At 45.4% G+C, this 18,645-nt stretch overlaps 1 protein-coding gene across 1 annotated transcript in view; it reads left to right on the top strand.

Annotated features, from left to right (window-relative positions):
* The window catches only part of CCDC12 (coiled-coil domain containing 12), a 78,428-nt gene that overhangs the window by 32,453 nt on the left and 27,330 nt on the right, over positions 1-18,645 (top strand). Inside the window, exon 2 of the mRNA XM_048837358.2 lies at positions 11,522-11,592. Within this exon, the coding sequence (XP_048693315.2) occupies positions 11,522-11,592 (71 nt within the window). The remainder of the gene's footprint in view (positions 1-11,521; positions 11,593-18,645) is intronic.

The following is an 18,645-nucleotide window of genomic DNA, read 5'->3' as shown; positions in this document are numbered from 1 at the left end:
CCAGCAGACTGAGATATGGGAAAGACTTTCATTTGCAGGCAGCTAGCATGCAGTTTTGTAGGCCTTAGCAATACAGCTACCTCCAGTGGTGTGACTTACTGTTGCTAATAACCAGCATTGTTGGAGTCTCACCACAGGGCATATCAGAAAGAGGATGTGCTAGAAATAAGAGCAGGGCAGAGCAATACAAGGGTTGTTTTCAGCTCCCCCTGTTGCTTTCAGTTTAAATACAAGAAAACAAAGTTGAAGCCTATTTGGCTAGTGCCTTGAACTGACTTATTGCTCTGTAGACCTGTGGAAATTGACCACCTCCAAGGGGGAAGATGACGGAAGCATTTGAAATGTGGAGCTGTTACTGGAAATAGAAGCCAATAGCTGGGCAATGCAGTATTGTGAAGAGAAATGTTTCCTCTCCTGGAGCTTGAGAAATGAAAGATACAGTATTGCACATGACCACTAAGCAGAAGTGGAGACCATCTGGAGAAGATGATGGTGGAAGGCAGCTTGCCAAGGAAGAAGCTGAAGGGAAGGCCGAGGGGGGAAGTAGCCGACAACAGGGCTACAATGAATTATACTGTATTAATTGTATGGTTGCTGTGTTAGAAAATGCACATGTTCAGATAGGAATCCCAGATGGTTGGCAGAACTTAGAGTATGCTGGAAAGGACAGAGAGGTGGCTGCACAAAACAGAACAGAACCATAAGCTGGGCTAAAATGGCACAACGAAGGGCCGCTTTCCCCGTCTCAGTAAATGATCAGGATAGTCAGTGCTGTCTGGTGATTCCAGCACAGCACTGCTGGCAGCGAAGAGAGGTGTTCTGCTTCTCACGCCATCTCGCTGCGTGGCCTTGGGTTCTCTGTGCCCTAGTTTCCTTACCTGTAGAATGGCGCTATTGCCACCCGCTCCAGCGCTTGAGAACCTCAGACAGACAAGTTTCAGAATAGCAGCTGTGTTAGTCTGTATCCGCAAAAAGAAAAGGAGGACTTGTGGCACCTTAATGTAATGTAATAACCCATCCACTCCCAGTCTTTATTCAAGCCTAAGTTAATTGTATCCAGTTTGCAAATTAATTCCAATTCAGCAGTCTCTCGTTGGAGTCTGTTTGTGAAGTTTTTTTGTTGAAGAATTGCAACTTTTAGGTCTCTAATCTAGTGACCAGAGAGATTGAAGTGTTCTCTGACTGGTTTTTGAATGTTATAATTCTTGACTTCTGATTTGTGTCCATTTATTCTTTGACGTAGGGACTGTCCAGTTTGACCAATGTACATGGCAGAGGGGCATTGCTGGCACATGATGGCATCTATCACATTGGTAGATGTGCAGGTGAATGAGCCTCTGATAGTGTGGCTGATGTGATTAGGCCCTATGATGGTGTCCCCTGAATAGATATGTGGACACAGTTGGCAACGGGCTTTGTTGCAAGGATAGGTTCCTGGGTTAGTGGTTCTGTTGTGTGGTTGCTGGTGAGTATTTGCTTCAGGTTGGGGCGCTGTCTGTAGGCAAGGACTGGCCTGTCTCCCAAGATCTGTGTACCTACTACAGGACAGGCCCAACAAAGAAAATAACAGAACGCCACTAGCCATCACCTTCAGCCCCCAACTAAACCTTCAGCTCTCCAACGCATCATCAAGGATCTACAACCTATCCTGAAGGATGACCCATCAGTCTTACAGATCAAATACATGTAAAGACTGGGAGTGGATGGGTCATTACACAAAATAAAACTATTTCCCCATGTTTATTTCCCCCCCCACCCCCGCGCCCACCGTTCCTCAGATGTTCTTGTAAACTGCTGGAAATGGGCCCACCTTGATTATCACTACAAAAGGTTGTCCCCTCTCCTCCTCCTCCCCCCCCCCCGCCGCTCTCCTGCTAGTAATGGCTCATGTTACCTGATCACTTTCCTTACAGTGTGTATGGTAACACCCATTGTTTCATGGTCTCTGTGTATATAAATCTCCACACTGTATTTTCCACTGAATGCATCCGATGAAGTGAGCTGTAGCTCACGAAAGCTCATGCTCAAATAAATTTGTTAGTCTCTAAGGTGCCACAAGTACTCCTTTTTCTTTTTTCAGATAGACAAAGTATCATCACTGCAAGCTCTCCAACTTACATACAGGTTCTGTCTTACTGTGCATCTTAGCCCTGTTGGAATAGCTCAATGGAAAACTCTCCTACTAGTCTCATAGTCTGCAGTAGACTCTAGCAATGCTAACTAGAAATGCTGATCAGGTAGCTTCTGCTAGTACACAAGCAACAGCCCAATGGGTTACAGGTTTAACTGGCCCAAGGAAGAATATTTCAGAAACAAACATTGCCTTTGTTTGAAAGGACAGCAGCTAACACCTTCAGAAATGAAAAGGAGTACTTGTGGCACCTTAGAGACTAACCAATTTATTTGAGCATGAACTTTCGTGAGCTACAGCTCACTTCATCGGATGCATATCGTGGAAACTGCAGCAGACTTTATATACACACAGAGAATATGAAACAATACCTCCTCCCACCCCACTGTCCTGCTGGTAATAGCTTATCTAAAGTGATCATCAAGTTGGGCCATTTCCAGCACAAATCCAGGTTTTCTCACCTTCCACCCCCCCACACAAATTCACTCTCCTGCTGGTGATAGCCCATCGGAAGAGACAACTCTCCACACAATGTGCATGATAATCAAGTTGGGCCATTTCCTGCACAAATCCAGGTTCTCTCATCCCCTCACCCCCCTCCCAAAAACCACACACACAAACTCACTATCCTGCTGGTAATAGCTCATCCAAAGTGACCACTCTCCCTACAATGTGCATGATAATCAAGGTGGGCCATTTCCAGCACAAATCCAGGTAGTCTCTAAGGTGCCACAAGTACTCCTTTTCTTTTTGCGAATACAGACTAACACGGCTGTTACTCTGAAACCTTCAGAAATGTGAAAGACTCTTGGAATTCCTGCAAGAATCTGCTGGTGTTTCACCTTCTGACCTAAGCTGTTGTGTAGGTAGATCCCAGCTTGTACTGTGTGTCTGAAGTGATTTTCTGTTTTGGGGAGTATGTGTAAAGAGCCATGGTGTGCCAAGAGGTTGCCGTCCGCAGGCAAAGATGATGGTTACTGACATAATATGCAGTGCATCCTACCTTCTCGGAGGGGGAAAACAGCTGAGGCAAACTACTGACTTACATCACACACTGCTGTGAGCGATTGTTTATCCTTCCCCTCTGTGCTGTTGTCTTTGTGGGCTATTAGTCTATGGGGCTACAGGCATTTTCAGGGCCCTTTTCTGTTGCAGTGATCCAATATTTTGCTTTCCTATGCAACAGAGTCCTGAAGCTCCAGTCCTGTGGGGGTGGGAGGTGGGTGGGAAATAAATATAAAGCGTCTTCAAAGCTCAGCTTCCTAGGCATTACTCAATAGGCAGTCCTCTTGCGGCCAACCTTTTGACATGCTCTGGTATGAAATTGACGAGGAGCACTATGAATCAGCTACATGTTGGAAGACAGAGTTTATATTTTTTAGAAACACATAACCTTCTCCCAGTGCACTCCGTAACCCACTACTAACTGGTAACTCTGCTTCTCTCAGCTAGCATGTATTGCTAAACTGTTCAAGACCAACACTGAAAGCCCTAGTTTATAATTTGCAGGGTGACTGGAAATGGAATTGAGGGAAATACAAGGATTTCTCCTTGCAGTCTAAAGGAAGTATGATCCACACATTGATCTATTGATTAAGCAGCCATGGGGCTATGAGAAAACAGACTGAACAAAGGCCCTTCTGTAAAAGGCTCAGTGACAAAAGAACACTTCACTGTAAAGCCATGACTATTTCTTACCTAGCTTGGTTTCAGAGAGGCTGTGCTGCTCAGCATTTCCTGGCTTTTCAGGCTGACTCTGGGAACTGGAAAAATTAGCACTTGGTTTGAATGATCCTGCTAATGAAACCTGAAATCTTGTTTAACAGCCATTGTTGCAAAGAAGGAACCAGCATTAATTTCTCTTGGGAGAGAGAGACCTAAATTTTAAGACACCGGTTTCAGATCCCCTCTGTTTTTGTTCTGTCTGGTGCAACCATATTAGAAGCAGATAATCAGAAGGAAGGGAATGTAGTTTACAGGTATTTATGCTAGTGATGGGCAACTTGTAGCTGCTTACGCACAGGCTTTTCTTCTGTAACCCATAACTCCATGGTAGCAGTCTCTGAAATGTTTCCCGTTCCAAGCAGAGAGTCAGGAAGACCGGCAGAACTGCAGCATCTCAATGTGTGGATGACATGATGGTGTAGGGAGGAGTGTGTTATGTTTATTAGTAACTGAGGAACCTTTTGGGAAAGGAGGAGCCTATAAATAAAGGATGGGCTCCACAAAAACCAAAATGGAACCAGATTTCTGGAATTTAAAATTAAAAAGGTTGTAGAGGATTTTTTGAACTAAGCGCTGTGGGAAAGCTGACCCATGTGGAGAAGAATACAGTTTGGGTAGAGACATCCCTTAGGGATGAAATTATTAAAGGGGAAACTCTATATCCTAGTAAAGATAGGAAAGAAGTCAGTAGAGTACAGGTAGGAGGTAGTGAGGAATAGTCAAATGTAAGAGTCTCACTGAAATATAACATATGAAGGCAAGCAACTGAATATTGAGAAATTGTACAAGTGTTTATATACAAATGCTAGAAATCTAAATACTAAGATGGGTGAACTAGAGTGCCTGGCATTAAATGAGGATATTGCTATAATAGGCATCATGGAAAGTTGGTGGAAGGAGGATAATCAGTGAGACAGGGTGATACTAGGGTACAAGTTTATATAGGAATGACAGAGTAGGTTGTGCTGGATTGGAGTGGCACTGTATGTGAAAGAAAGCAGCAGGTCAAATAAAGTAAAAATCTTAAATGAATCAAACTGTGCCATGGAATCTCTATGGAGAGAAATCCCATGCTTGAATAATAAAGAGTATAGCATGAGGAATATATACTCTTATAAAGCTGCTGTCAGCTGGGTCATGCATCACTATGCATAATTTTCCAGATACAGAGAAGTTGTCCCTCCAGAAAACATTTGGGTACAAATGGGCAACAAATTCCATAAGATACTTTGGAATTTAATCTCAAACAACCTAAAACAGCTGTAAGATGTCAAATCTTTGTTCGGGAACTATAGAGGTATTGCTCTCCTCTCCATCGCAGGGAAGATTCTTGCCTGGATGCTACTAAACCGCCTCCTCCCCCTTGCCGAGGAACTCCTCACTGAATCACAGCGTGGCTTCAGGTCATCCCGAGGCACAACTGACATGATCTTCGTGTCACGACAGATTCAGGAGTAGTGCAGAGAGCAACACCTGGAACTATTCATGGCATTCATTGACCTAATGAAGGCCTTTGTCTCTATAAACCGTGATGCCCTATGAAAGGTGCTGTGTAGGTTTGCCTGTCCACAGAAATTCATTTCCGCTATCAGACTACTCCATGATGGGATGACTGCCACCATTTTGTGCAACGGCTCAGAGACCGAATCATTCAGCATTCGCCCCGGTGTCAAGCAGGGCTTTGTCATTGCTCCAGCACTCTTCTCCATTTACGTTGTTGTGATCCTGATTCTCATTCGTGACTGCTTTCCTGATGCAATTGGGATTGAGTATTGTATGGATAGTCAACTCTTCAATCTTCAACGTCTGTCTGCAAACAAAATCTAAGATCACGAGAATTGGCATCACTGACTTCAGTATGAAAATGACTGTCATTCTTGCACACACACACAGGCCAACCTGCAAAGCACCCTAAATCTTTTTGCTGATGCCTATCACAACCTGGGTGTCTCTCTCAACATCAGGAAAACCAAGGTACTCTAGCAGCCCTCATCTGCACAAACTACTCTTCGTACTCCATAAATCACCATCAGTGGAGAACCCCTGGAAAATGTAGACCATTTTCTGTACCTTGGCAGCCATCTCTCCCAAACAGCCAGCACTGACACAGAAATTGAATATAGGATCTACTTTGCCAGTGAATCATAGAATATCAGGGTTGGAAGGGACCTCAGGAGGTCATCTAGTCCAACCACCTGCTCAAAGCAGGACTAATCCCCAACTAAATCATCCCAGCCAGAGCTTTCTCAAGCCTGACCTTAAAAACTTCTAAGGAAGGAGATTCCACCACCTCCCTAGGTAACGCATTCAAGTGTTTCACCACCCTCCTAGTGAAAAAGGTTTTCCTAATATCCAACGTAAACCTCCCCCACTGCAACTTGAGACCATTACTCCTTGTTCTGTCATCAGCTACCACTGAGAACAGTCTAGATCCATCCTCTTTGGAACCCCCTTTCAGGTAGTTGAAAGCAGCTATCAAATCCCCCTCATTCTTCTCTTCCGTAGACTAAACAATCCCAGCTCCCTTAGCCTCTCCTCATAAGTCATGTGTTCCAGACTCCTAATCATTTTTATTGCTCTCTGCTGGACGTTTTCCAATTTTTCCACACCCTTCTTGTAGCGTGGGCCCAAAACTGGACACAGTACTCCAGATGAGGCCTCACCAATGTCGAATAGAGGGGAATGATTACATCCCTCGATCTGCTGGCAATGCCCCTATGTATACATCCCAAAATGCCATTGGCCTTCTTGGCAACAAGGGCACGCAACAAGGGCACATCCTTTGGAAGACTATTCCAATGAGTCTTCAATGTTAGGAATCTATAGACAGGTACCAAGATCTTGGTTTACAAGGCAGTTGTCATCCCCACCCTTCTCTGTGGGTGTGAGACCTGGGTAACCTTCCGAGAACGTCTCAAGCAGCTGGGAAGACCGACGCAGTAACATCAGGGTTCTCTCTGCAGCCAACATAGTATAGAAACACAGGTATAGAAGTATACAGGCACAGTATAGAAGCATAGGTCATGAAATACCAACTCTGCTGGGCTGGCCACTGTGTACATATGCCGACACTCTCCTTCCGAAGCAAGTACTCTTCTCTCAGTTAAGTCAGGGAAGAAGGGCTCGCGGAGGGCAGCGGAAACGTTTTAAAGACATACTGAAAGTACATCTTAAAAAGGGAGACATCAACCCAAGAGACTGGGAGGACTTGGCGCAGAACAGAACCCAGGGGTGCCACACCATACACCAAGCCACAGCTCACTTTGAGGAGAACAGACGTGCTCATGAGACAGAGAAGCAACAAAGGAGGAAAGAAAGGGCACAACACTCTAGCCAACAACTCTGTCTCCTCCAAGATTACATCTGTCACTTCTGTGGGAAAATCTGCAGGGACGAATTGGGCTCCTCAGCCACTTAAATACTCACCAGGGAACCCCCTTGGCAGATGTCATCCTTGCATTGAGCGATAGCAGAAGAAGTCAAACCGCTACTTCAGCAAATGAACAAAGGTTGCATGCTGAGGGAAATACGCAGTTTCTTGGTGAGGAAGAATAGCTACAGTCAAATTGAATATTTTGTCAAGGATATCCTCCTTGTTTCAAAATCTTCTGGGAAAGCTCTAGCAAGAATACAAGGAATGTTAGAATTCATATAGAATAAGAAAAGAGAGAGAGTGCAGATACTTTACAGGTCCATTAAATAGGGTGAACCAGTTGTTCCAAATTTTACATGGTACTATCAAGCCAGCCAGCTCAAGCAAACACTGGGTCTTTATTGAACAGGAAAATTATGGCAATCTAAATATTGCTAGGATAGCACGGATTAAAACAAACCAAATCCACCTATGCATATGTCTTCATGCAATCTGTGTAAATCAAGGGTGACCAACCTGTGGTTCTTCAGAAGATAATAGCCAGCTCCTTGTCTAGGCACCAACTCTCGGGCTGGAGCTACAGGTGCCAACTTTCCAATGTGCTGGGGGGTGCTCACTGCTCAACCCCTGGCTCTGCCACAGGCCCTGCCCCCACCCCTGAGCCTGCCGTGCCCTCGCTCCTCCCCCTTTCCCCCAGAGTCTCCTGCACACCACGAAACAGCTGATGTGGAGGGAAGGGGAGGCAGTGATTGGCGGGGCTGCTGGTGGGTGGGAGACGCTGGGAACAGGGCAGGAGCTGATGCAGGGGCTGCTGACGTATTACTGTGGCTCTTTGGCAATGTACATTGATAAATTCTGGCTTCTTCTCAGGTTCAGGTTGGCCACACCCGATATAGATTCTTTAGCAAAGACTACTGTATGGGTTTGGGATAGAACCAGAGATAAGATGTTCCATTTCTTTGCTAATTACACCCATTGCAAATAATCCAAATCATACAGCAGAGTTTTAAACTTTTGGAGAGCAATGAAATTCATGTGTTTGGCCAACTGTTCACCAAAGAACCTTTTCTAACTCATTTAGAAATCAAAACCTGCTTTAACTGGCCTACTCTCCTGTAGTCCCAGTACTTTCAAGTTAGGCATTATGTTTCCCAATTTCCTAGGAAACTTTTCCATAGAAAGCCAACTTTAGTAGAAATGATGGCTTCTTGTTGATTAGAAAATAAAAAATTATAACTAATTTATGTCAATCTTTGCTGATGAATTTCCTAACAAAGAAACATATTCACAAAGAAAAAAAGAATTGGATAGATAAATTACCCCAGAGGAATTGGCTTTGATCTGTGGGGGAAAAAGCCAGCAACCTCAGTCTGTAGCAAAATAAAAGAAAATTCCTTAATATCTATTTCGGTGGTACCTCACATCAGTCAGGTTTAAAAAAATATAGAGTGTGAATTGGGATAAAAGTTGGTGAAATTGTGGTGAAAGAGGTACAGTGCACCTGTCCGGTTATTAGAGAATTTTGGGATGTGCTGCATAATGAAATATTATAAATTGTTGGATATTTATTACTGTTAATAGCTATAGTGACAGACAGGAACTGTCTGTTTACATGGCTAATCATTAAACAAGATATAAGTAAACACATACAATTAGTAAAAAGAAAAGGAGTACTAGCGGCACCTTAGAGACTAACCAATTTATTTGAGTATAAGCTTTCATGAGCTACAGCTCACTTCATCGGATGCATTCAGTGGAAAATACAGTGAGGAGATGATTTATAAACACACAGAACATGAAAAAATGGGTGTTTGTTATACACATTGTAAGGAGAGTGATCACTTAAGATGAGCTATTACCAGCAGGAGAGTGGGGTGGGGGGGCGGGGGGGGGAACCTTTTGTAGTGATAATCAAGGTGGGTCATTGCCAGCAGTTAACAGGAACGTTTGAGGAGCGGTGGGGGGAAAAAAACATGGGGAAATAGTTTTACTTTCTGTAATGACCCATCCACTCCCAGTGTCTATTCAAGCCTAAGTTAATTGTATCCAATTTGCAAATTAATTCCAATTCAGCAGTCTCTCGTTGGAGTCTGTTTTTGAAGTCTTTTTGTTGTAATATTGCGACCTTTAGGTCTGTAATCGAGTGACCAGAGAGATTGAAGTGTTCTCCAACTGGTTTATGAATGTTATAATTCTTGACATCTGATCTGTGTCCATTTATTCTTTTACGTAGGGACTGTCCAGTTTGACCAATGTACATGGCAGAGGGGCATTGCTGGCACATGATGGCATCTATCACATTGGTAGATGTGCAGGTGAATGAGCCTCTGATAGTGTAGCTGATGTGATTAGGCCCTATGATGGTGTCCCCTGAATAGATATGTGGACACAGTTGGCAACGGGCTTTGTTGCAAGGATAGGTTCCTGGGTTAGTGGTTTTGTTGTGTAGTGTGTGGTTGCTGTTGAGTATTTGCTTCAGGTTGGGGCGCTGTCTGTAGGCAAGGACTGGCCTGTCTCCCAAGATTTGTGAGAGTGATGGACAGGCCCAACAAAGAAAATAACAGAACGCCACTAGCCATCACCTTCAGCCCCCAACGAAACCTTCAGCTCTCCAACGCATCATCAAGGATCTACAGCCTATCCTGAGGGATGAGCCATCACTCTCACAAATCTTGATTTGCATGATTTCAATTAGATAATGTCACAATTACCAAATGATTACCAAAAAGCCCAGGAGGATTACCAGATGATCCTTCGATAATCCTCCTGGCGGAATTGGTCAGGTTCAAAGAATTAATTTAACATCTGCTAATAGCCGCTAGGTTACTCATAGCGCCTCATTGAAGGGGGGGGGAAAGTCCCACATTAAAGGAATGGCTCCAAAAAATATGGGCATTGTTATGGAAAGAATAATGCATCAATATCATACTCAACAAAACAGAGGGGCCAATAAATACTTAGATGTTTGGTTACCATTTATTGATTATTTAAAGTACATTCCCCTGCAAATAAATCCTAGCACACGAATCCAATTTTTTAATATTAAGGTTGATGGACATGGCTGGTTTGATAAATGAGTAGATTCAGTAGTTGCACTCGCTACAATCACCAGAAAACACAGCATGGCTAGTGGAAGGTGACTCATTCTAATATGGTAACATCCTACTAAATAGAAGCATAGAATCTCAGGGTTGGAAGGGACCTCAGGAGGTCATCTAGTCCAACCCCCTGCTCAAAGCAGGACCAATCCCCAATTTTTGCCCCAAATGGCCCCCTCAAGGATTGAACTCTCAATCCTGGGTTTAGCAGGCCAATGCTCAAACCACTGAACTATCCCTCCACCCGCACTGAGATTTGATTATTCCATTACTGTGTAATGTTTCTCTAACAAAGATAAGCTCAGTGTTGTAATCATTAATGCTTTGTTTCTGATTTACGTAGTAATGATTTGTAAACCTGTTGGAACTTCCTACGTAGTTATTTTAAATGATAAAGAAGTCCACAGCTGCCTGGAGCCCTGTCTAAAAGCAGTGCACTCCCATTGTTGCTTTCACTGGTGTAGCTGACCCATTGCTAGCACACGTGGGATATGTTTCAGAAAGCAGGCTAGTGTAAACACAGCCTGGTTGTATGCTAGGGAATAATCCTGCACTCTCAGGGAGATGGACGTAATAGGACTCTTCCTATCAACATGTAGCTCCCTTCAGATCCAGTCACTATCACTTCACTTATTGGCCAGAATAGAATTCAGCCTTCCCTCCTAGCCAGGGGAGCTCAGGATCCAAACTCAGATCTCCTCCCCAACCTTGTGACTTGGTGAAGCCGTACACAGCTGTTACCAGTTTACTGCATTGTCCTTTGCCCTACAATGCCCTACAATCAACATTACTCTGTTGTTTGAAACAAGGTTTCTACTGCAGACCAGGTCTCTGAGCTTAGAATTTACCGTGGCTTGCTGTTCGCTCACTGAATTGGCTTGGACAGCCAGAAATAAGGAGAATATTCGTGAATTTTCCTTGTCTTTGGTGCAAACTAGACACAGTGAAAATTGCAGCTATCTTTGCCTAAAAGCAAGTCAGATTTAAATTATAGAGAACACTGTTATGCATATCTGTCCTGTGGCCTCTCTTCAATGTGGCTCTGAAGTGAGCTGTAGCTCACGAAAACTTATGCTCAAATAAATTGGTTAGTCTCTAAGGTGCCACTAGTACTCCTTTTCTTTTTATTCCGTTCTTTTGTTACTGTGCATAATTCTGGAAAGTAGAAGTTTGACAAACTTTTTCCTTTCGCAGAATAAGGACAATGGTGAACCTGAGAATAAGCACTTGAGAGAAGATGACGAAGAGGATGCCACCAAACACAAGTAATTTGTTTATTTTTCAGAGGGATGTCTCTGACTATGTGTTCTCTTTGTGCTGCTTTCCATGGTTTGCTAATTAGGATCTTTGCTTGGCTTCCAGTGCCCAGATATCTTAGTGTGAATTTACTCTCTCTCAGTGAAGATTATCTGACATTGAGGGACTACAGTGAAAAACCACAGACAGTGTAGCCCTAGCAAAAAAGAAATTATCAGTAAGAAATTTTCAGTTTCAGACACTTTAGGAAATTCAAACAGCCCTTCTGTTTGGGAATAACTCTCTAGGTATGTCTACACACCAAAGGAAAACCCATGGCTCGCCAGTGCCTGCTGGCTCGGGTGCTGCGCTGTTTCATGGCTGTGTAGACTTCTGGGCTCCAGCTGGAGCCCTGGGACCCTCCCGCTTCACAGGGTCCTAGAGCTTGGGTGCCACCCTGAGTCCAGACATCTGCACAGCAGTGAAACAGCCCCACCACCCAAGCCCTGCAAGCCCAAGTCAGTTGGCACGGGCCAACCATGGGTGTCTAGTTGCTGTGTAGACATACCCTTCGGGACTGACACACAAGGGGAAGCCATCCCAAACAAAGGATTATCAGAATCTGAACACAATGTAGCCTTCTTCCATGGTTATGTCTTTGTCTTCTCCTGACATGCCTTAAACATGGAGTTATTTTTGGCACCCATGAGTGAAGGCCCAGAGGCCAAATGGGGCTCACATTAATTGTGGCCTGCTGCTGCGCTTTTCTTGTAACTACACGGTGTAAAGACAAAGTTGATCAACTACAGGCTTTCCTTGATGGCAAAATCCACTAACTCTGTCGTTGGTTTTGCCACCAATAAGTATTTGCAGGTCCCAACAGAGGACTCGGGGGGGGGGGGGGGACGCTTTGAATTTAGTGCGATCAAGGGAGTTTTACGTTCTTCCTCACCATCTGGCAGTGCAGAAATCCCCCTGCTGGGGAGCTGGATTTGAACTGCTGCCTCTGCACATGAGCACTTGCTCAATGGTGCTGACAGGAGCAGAGTGACACTGTGTCCCTGGTCTATTTCAATTCTGCTGCGGAAGTGCGGTGTGCAAGGACCGCCCGGGTGTCATTCTGCACTGGGGCTGAGAGCGGCTCTTGGGATGGAACATGGCGAAGAGGCAGACTTGTGTATCAAACTGTTCTTGTACCTGAAAGGGTAGAGGGGCCCTGCAGAAGGTAAGTGAGCTGACAGGCCAAGAGTTGAAGGTATAGAGCTTGGTGAATAATGAATGAGCTGCTATTACTTTCCAGCCCTCTGCCACTTGATATACTGAGTGAGCGACAAGATGATGCAGCATATTGTGACGCTGTGACTAGACGTGTCAGACCTGTGGCATCTCTGCCATACGAGATGGCATTATTGTGCCATCAGTGATGCATTCTGACATCCACTCCCTGGTTTCTAATGATATTAATGTTCTCTTTGGAGAGCCCTAACAGTGACGTAAAAACAGCCTCTCTTGACTTTCAGCCCTATGGTTCCTCCCTTTTAAATGTTGATGTATTGTCAGGCAGCGCAATGAGGTGCCAGAAGTCACATTGTTTCATACCAAACCTTCAGCCTGTGTACTTTGGAGTTGGCAAACCACCTTCTCCTCCAGGGACTATTGGAAACTCCTGTCATCTCCTGACCTTTGGCTGGTGCCATAAAGGCCAAAGGGGTTTTCCACATGTGTACAGTGTCTGTGAAACTTCAGAGTAGCTGTACAAGAGAAGAAAGCTTTAAGTGTGACACCAGCTGCTCCCTGTCAGAAGTCCGTTTTGTATCAATGGGCCTAACTCTGCCCCCGGGTGCATGCTTGGGGCTAGGTCAGTGGGAGTCGCATGCTTTTGAAGGCACAATTTGTTGTAAAAAGAGTAAAGTTTGCTTTCTGTAGCTATTACGATCCAATAGATTGCAAGACCCTTGTGTGTGTCTCTCCAACTACGCTCTGTGTTGTCAGGATCCAAATGTAACTTTGCAAGGCAAATTAGAACAGTCTCTTCTCTGTAGTGGATGTTTGAATCTCAAATTCAGGTTTAAGTGTTCAGCTGATAGAGATATTAGCTTTGCAATTAAACTTCTTTGATGTACTTAAGAATTTCACTATTGGCTCACTCCTTTACCAGACAAATATTCTTTGGAATTCTTAGGAAACTGATACCTTGCTTTCATTCTAGATTTGCACCTTCCAGTAGTGTCTCTGAACTACCCCAGCCCCTTGAAACAGGGACTAGTGTGTGCACTGCCATAGTGCTTGTGAGTCTGGCTCGTCACAAAAGGTAGGCTGATCAGGTTGATCCTGAACTTGAGAAGCAGTAGGCTCTAGAAATCAATGCTTATGGGACAGCTGCTAGCTGTACCATAGTTAAGGTTGTAGGAGCATTTCTGTAGCACTGTAGAGGCTATGCAGCAGGCTAAGAAAAACCCTGTTGTCTGGAGTTGAAGACAACCAAAAACTTGATCCAGGCAAGTGAATTGTAATTGTCCACTAAATAATCTTATGACCTACACTTACACCCTGGATGTATTGTCTAACCAACGTGACTGACCTGAGTCTGAAAAAAGAGAACCGAGCCACCAGCTTTGGTTTCCTTGTGAAAACCATTGGAAGAAAATGATTTAGTTGCCTGCCTCCTCACCAAGCTTTGCTAAGCTCCTTCTGGCTGTCTTTGGCCAGGCGTACCTCCGGCTGCACTTGTGGTTGAGAGAGAGGATTACGTGATGCCAGTAGTGTAGCTACTGGCATGCTATGTGGCTGAATTAATAAATGCAAAGTAATGCACGTTGGACAGCATAATCCCAACGAAGCACACAAAATGATAGGGTCTAAATTAGCTGTAAACACTCCAAGAAAGAGTGGATAATTTTCTGAAAACATCGCCTCAATGAGCAGCAGTAGTTTAAAAAAAAAAAAAAAAAGGTAACAGTGTTAGGGGCCGTTAGGAAAGGGCTACATAATAAAACAGAAAATATCATCATGCCACTGTATAAATCCATGATATACATACACCTTGAGTACTGCATACAGTTCTGGTTGCCTCATCTGAAATAAGATACTTTAGAATTGGGAAAAGTACAGAGAAGAGCAGCAAAACTGATTCGGGGTCTGGAACCGCTTCCACAGGGAGAGATTAAAAAGACGGGGACTGTTCAGATTGGCAGAGAGATGACTAAGGAGGGATGTGAGAGAGGTCTATAAAACCATGACTGGTGGGGAGAAAGTGACTAGGGAAGTGTTATTTACCCCTTCACACAACACAAGAACCAGGGATCACCTGATGAAATTACTGGGAAGCAGGTCTAAAACAAACAAAAGGCAGTACTTCTTCACACAACACACAGTCAACCTCTGGAACTCATTGCCAGGGGATATTGTGAAGGCCAAACATTGTAACTGGGTTAAAAAAAGAATTAGATAAGTTCTTGGAGGATCGGTCCATCAATGGCTATTAGCCAAGATGGTCAGGGATACAACTCAGTGCTCTGGGTGTCCCTAAGCCTCTGACTGCCAGAAGCTGGGACTTGATGACAGGGGATGGATCACTTGTTAATTGACCTGTTCAGTTCATTTCCTTTGAAGCATCTGTCATTGGCCACCGTCGGAAGACGGGATTCTGGGCTAGATGGACCATTGGTCTGACAGCATGGTCGTTTTTATATACCACAAAGAATGTGGCAATCATCTTTTTGTTGAATAACTCTGTTTAAAATCCGGGTGATCATTAGATAAGTTGCTTTAAAGAGAATTTTTCTAGCCCATTGGATAACTGTTGCACATGTGCTACAAACCTTGGAGAACCTGAACTGAGAAGATGGTTCCCAGGCTACAAGGCATTCGCCTAGGACTTGGGTGACCCAGGTTCAAGTCCCTCCTTTGCCACAGACTTCCTTCCTTGTGACCTTGGGCAAGTCATTTAGTTTCTATGCCTCAGTTCCCCATCTATAAAATTGGAGATGACAGCACTGCCCTACCCACATGGGTGCTGTGTGGATAAATACATTAAAGATACTGAGGCACTCACGTGGTACTGGGGTCAGATGAATACCAAAAGGAAAAAGATACTTCTGCATTAGTCTACAAATCCCACCACACTGACCCTCCTGGCTGGGACCATTCTGGAGTTGTCACTGTGGTTTAAATAGCACGGAAGACTTTTTTTAAAGCTACACATACAGTGCTTCAAACCCTGGTGAATTCTTGCTGGGTTTTCTTACCGTATTAATGGGGCTACTTTCAAGGAATCTCTTCTTTGTATATCCTTCAACGCAAGGATGATGTCTGCCAAAGGGGTTTATTGGCGGATTTTTAGGTGGCTGAGGTGCCCAATTCGTGCCCTGCAGATTTTCAGGTGTGGTCTTAGAGGAGACAGAGTTGTTGGCTGGAGTGTTGGGCCCTTTCTTTCCTCCTTTGTCACTTCTCTGTCTCATGAGCACGTCTGTTCTCCTCAAAGTGGGCTGTGGCTTGGTGCATGGTGCATATTCCCAAGGACGGCTGGGATCTCAAGATTGCATCTGTAAAGCCAAAATGCAACATTTTACAGAGGCACCGTTGTTCACACTTGACAGAGCAACGATTCTGCCGATCTTGAAGACAAGCACAGTGCACACAATAGCACAAACTGCCTCTCTCAAGGCAAGTGCACATAACCCACAAGAGCCCCAAAATGGTGAGTAACCACAGGGGCAGGGGGGACTGATTGTTCCAGGGCCATATTGTCCTCTGGGGTTCTGTGCCTTGGGGAGAGCCAACAGCTGCAGGGGGCCCCTATACTCACTGTCCCCACGTTTTCCACAGGCTGAGTTCGTCCTGGAAGATATCTGGCTGCTGAGGGTGACCTGGGAAGCAAGGGAGGTTGCACTCGCAACCATGCGGCTTCTGCCCTGGCCCTTATGCGGCTTGCCTGTGTGCAGCAATGGTCTCTCTCTCTCCCCCCATCCCCATGGCACAGTGGCGAGCATATGTTACCCTTACTGGGACAAGGAGCACGGTGGCTCTGCCAGGGAACCTACGCAAGCGGATTACCCAGCTTCTGCATGACACCTTCGATGAGATCACTGAGGCCGATTACTGCCATGTGAGAGAGCATGTCAATGGCCTATTCCGCATCTAGGCATGCACGCAGCCCTAACCCTTCCTTCTTTCTGCAACCCTTCTTGCCACAACAGCCCGCACCCAACAACTCCCTTCTCAAAATTAAAAGCTGCTTACTGGGCACCTCCTCTGCTGTTTGTTCTTCCCCAAGCACCGTCCACTGCGACTGGCTACCTTCCTCCTACCTTCCTCCGCTCCTGGCTGCATGCACCCGGCCATCCTCTGGCTCTGCCCCCCCCCACCTCCTCGGCACCCTTGCTCCTGCTTTCCTCCTCTTGCCTTGTTGCACTCTGGGCTGCCACAGCCTCTCAAGTGTCCATGGTGCTCTTTGGCATGGAGGTGGGGTCGCCCCCAGTATCTCGTCCAGCTCTTTGTAGAACTGGCAGGTCGTGGGGGCAGCACCGGAGTGGCGGTTTGCCTCCTGCACTTTGTGGTACGCGTTCTACAGCTCCTTCACTTTAACCCTGCACTGCACCTCGGTCATGGCCCCTTTCTATCACGGCCCTTGATATCTGCCCGTAGGTATCGTAATTCCTAGGGCTGGAGCGCAGCTGGGATTGGACAGTTTCCTCCCTCCAAGCGCTGATGAGGTCTAGCACCTCGCCATTACTCCATACTGGGGATCGCCTGGCGCGTGGAGGCATGGTCACATGGAAAGATGCGCTGAGAGCACTTCACGCCTGGCTGAGCAAACAGGAAGGGGACTTTCAAAATTCCCAGAGAATTTAAAGGGCAGGTCTGATAGTTGGTCCCCTGAGGGCAGGGCAGTAGACTTCAAAGTGATGGCCAGAGTGGCTACAACAGGCATTGAGACACACGTCCTGGAGGCCGATCAGAGCAGTTTAATAGACCAAGACGTCCACACTGGCGCTGCGGCACTCCAGCTGGGGTGCAGCAAGCTCTACGCTTCTCATGGAGGTGGATTGCCAGGGGCGCTCCAGCCCCGGAGTCCAGGCGCTCTACAAGCCTTGCCAGTGTGAACACCTCAGGAGTTAGGATGCCCGGGTCTGATTTAATGCGCGCCAACTCGCAAGTGTAGCCAAGACCTAAGAAACCTATTTCTCCTCTCTCCTCAAGCTTTTGTGCTGCAAGATACCACCACAAAAGTGAGTGCTGAATAGGCCTCTATACAAAAGTGTCAAACCCATGGCAATTCTTGCTCCCATGCATCTTTAATCACCAAACTTGACTCTGGTGATTCACCTTGAACATAGTGGCAAGGCGCTTGTGTGTTTTATTTCCCACTTTCTCCAGACTGTTGATCAGGAAACAACAGTGAGGATCAATTGTGTGCTGTCACTCACGTGGTCAATGTCCTGCAATTGCAAAGGATGGGTGTGGGTGGGGACTTTGGCCCTTCCTATCTATCACTTTCTGTGATTTGGAGAAAGCAGAAGGTAGGGGCTGTTCTTGCAACTATTGATCTAATGCCTCAGATTCCCATAAACTATCATTCACTGATGATTTAACTCTCCACCCCATGAAGGAAATGCTCTGAGCTTGGAAATTATACTGCAGTTCTGCAAACTGGGCTTGTGGCTCGTCAGGAATGTCAAAGAATGCATGGCGGGGAGGAGAGTGAAAGGAGTGACCTGTGACTTAACCAGACATGCTAGCAATTAAACTTCACAAGGCTGTAATTAATCCGCTGCTGGCATTTCAGCACTTAGTCATCCTTAAGAATTACAACTCCCCACAGTGCTGCTTGCACAGAATTATTTCTTGGGAGGAGTTGCAGGAAGCCAGGGCTGTGAACGTGCTCTCTCCCCTGGTTTATGGCAGGATGTCATGGGTCAGGTCAAAACAACCAGTCTTCAGATTCCGTACGCAAAAAATAAGATGGCAAACCTGCCTAGCAATAGATTGGAAAGGAGGAACAACAAGGCAATACCAGGAACAACTTCTATGCAAATACGGTTCCTTTGTGCTTTGGAAGGTGGTACCTATTTCTTGACTAT

Source organism: Caretta caretta, chromosome 2 (genome assembly GCF_965140235.1).
Source record: "Caretta caretta isolate rCarCar2 chromosome 2, rCarCar1.hap1, whole genome shotgun sequence".
Taxonomy (NCBI): Eukaryota; Metazoa; Chordata; order Testudines; family Cheloniidae; genus Caretta; species Caretta caretta.
Note: the sequence above shows the minus strand (reverse complement) of the source record. Positions and strands in the feature narration are given on the sequence as shown.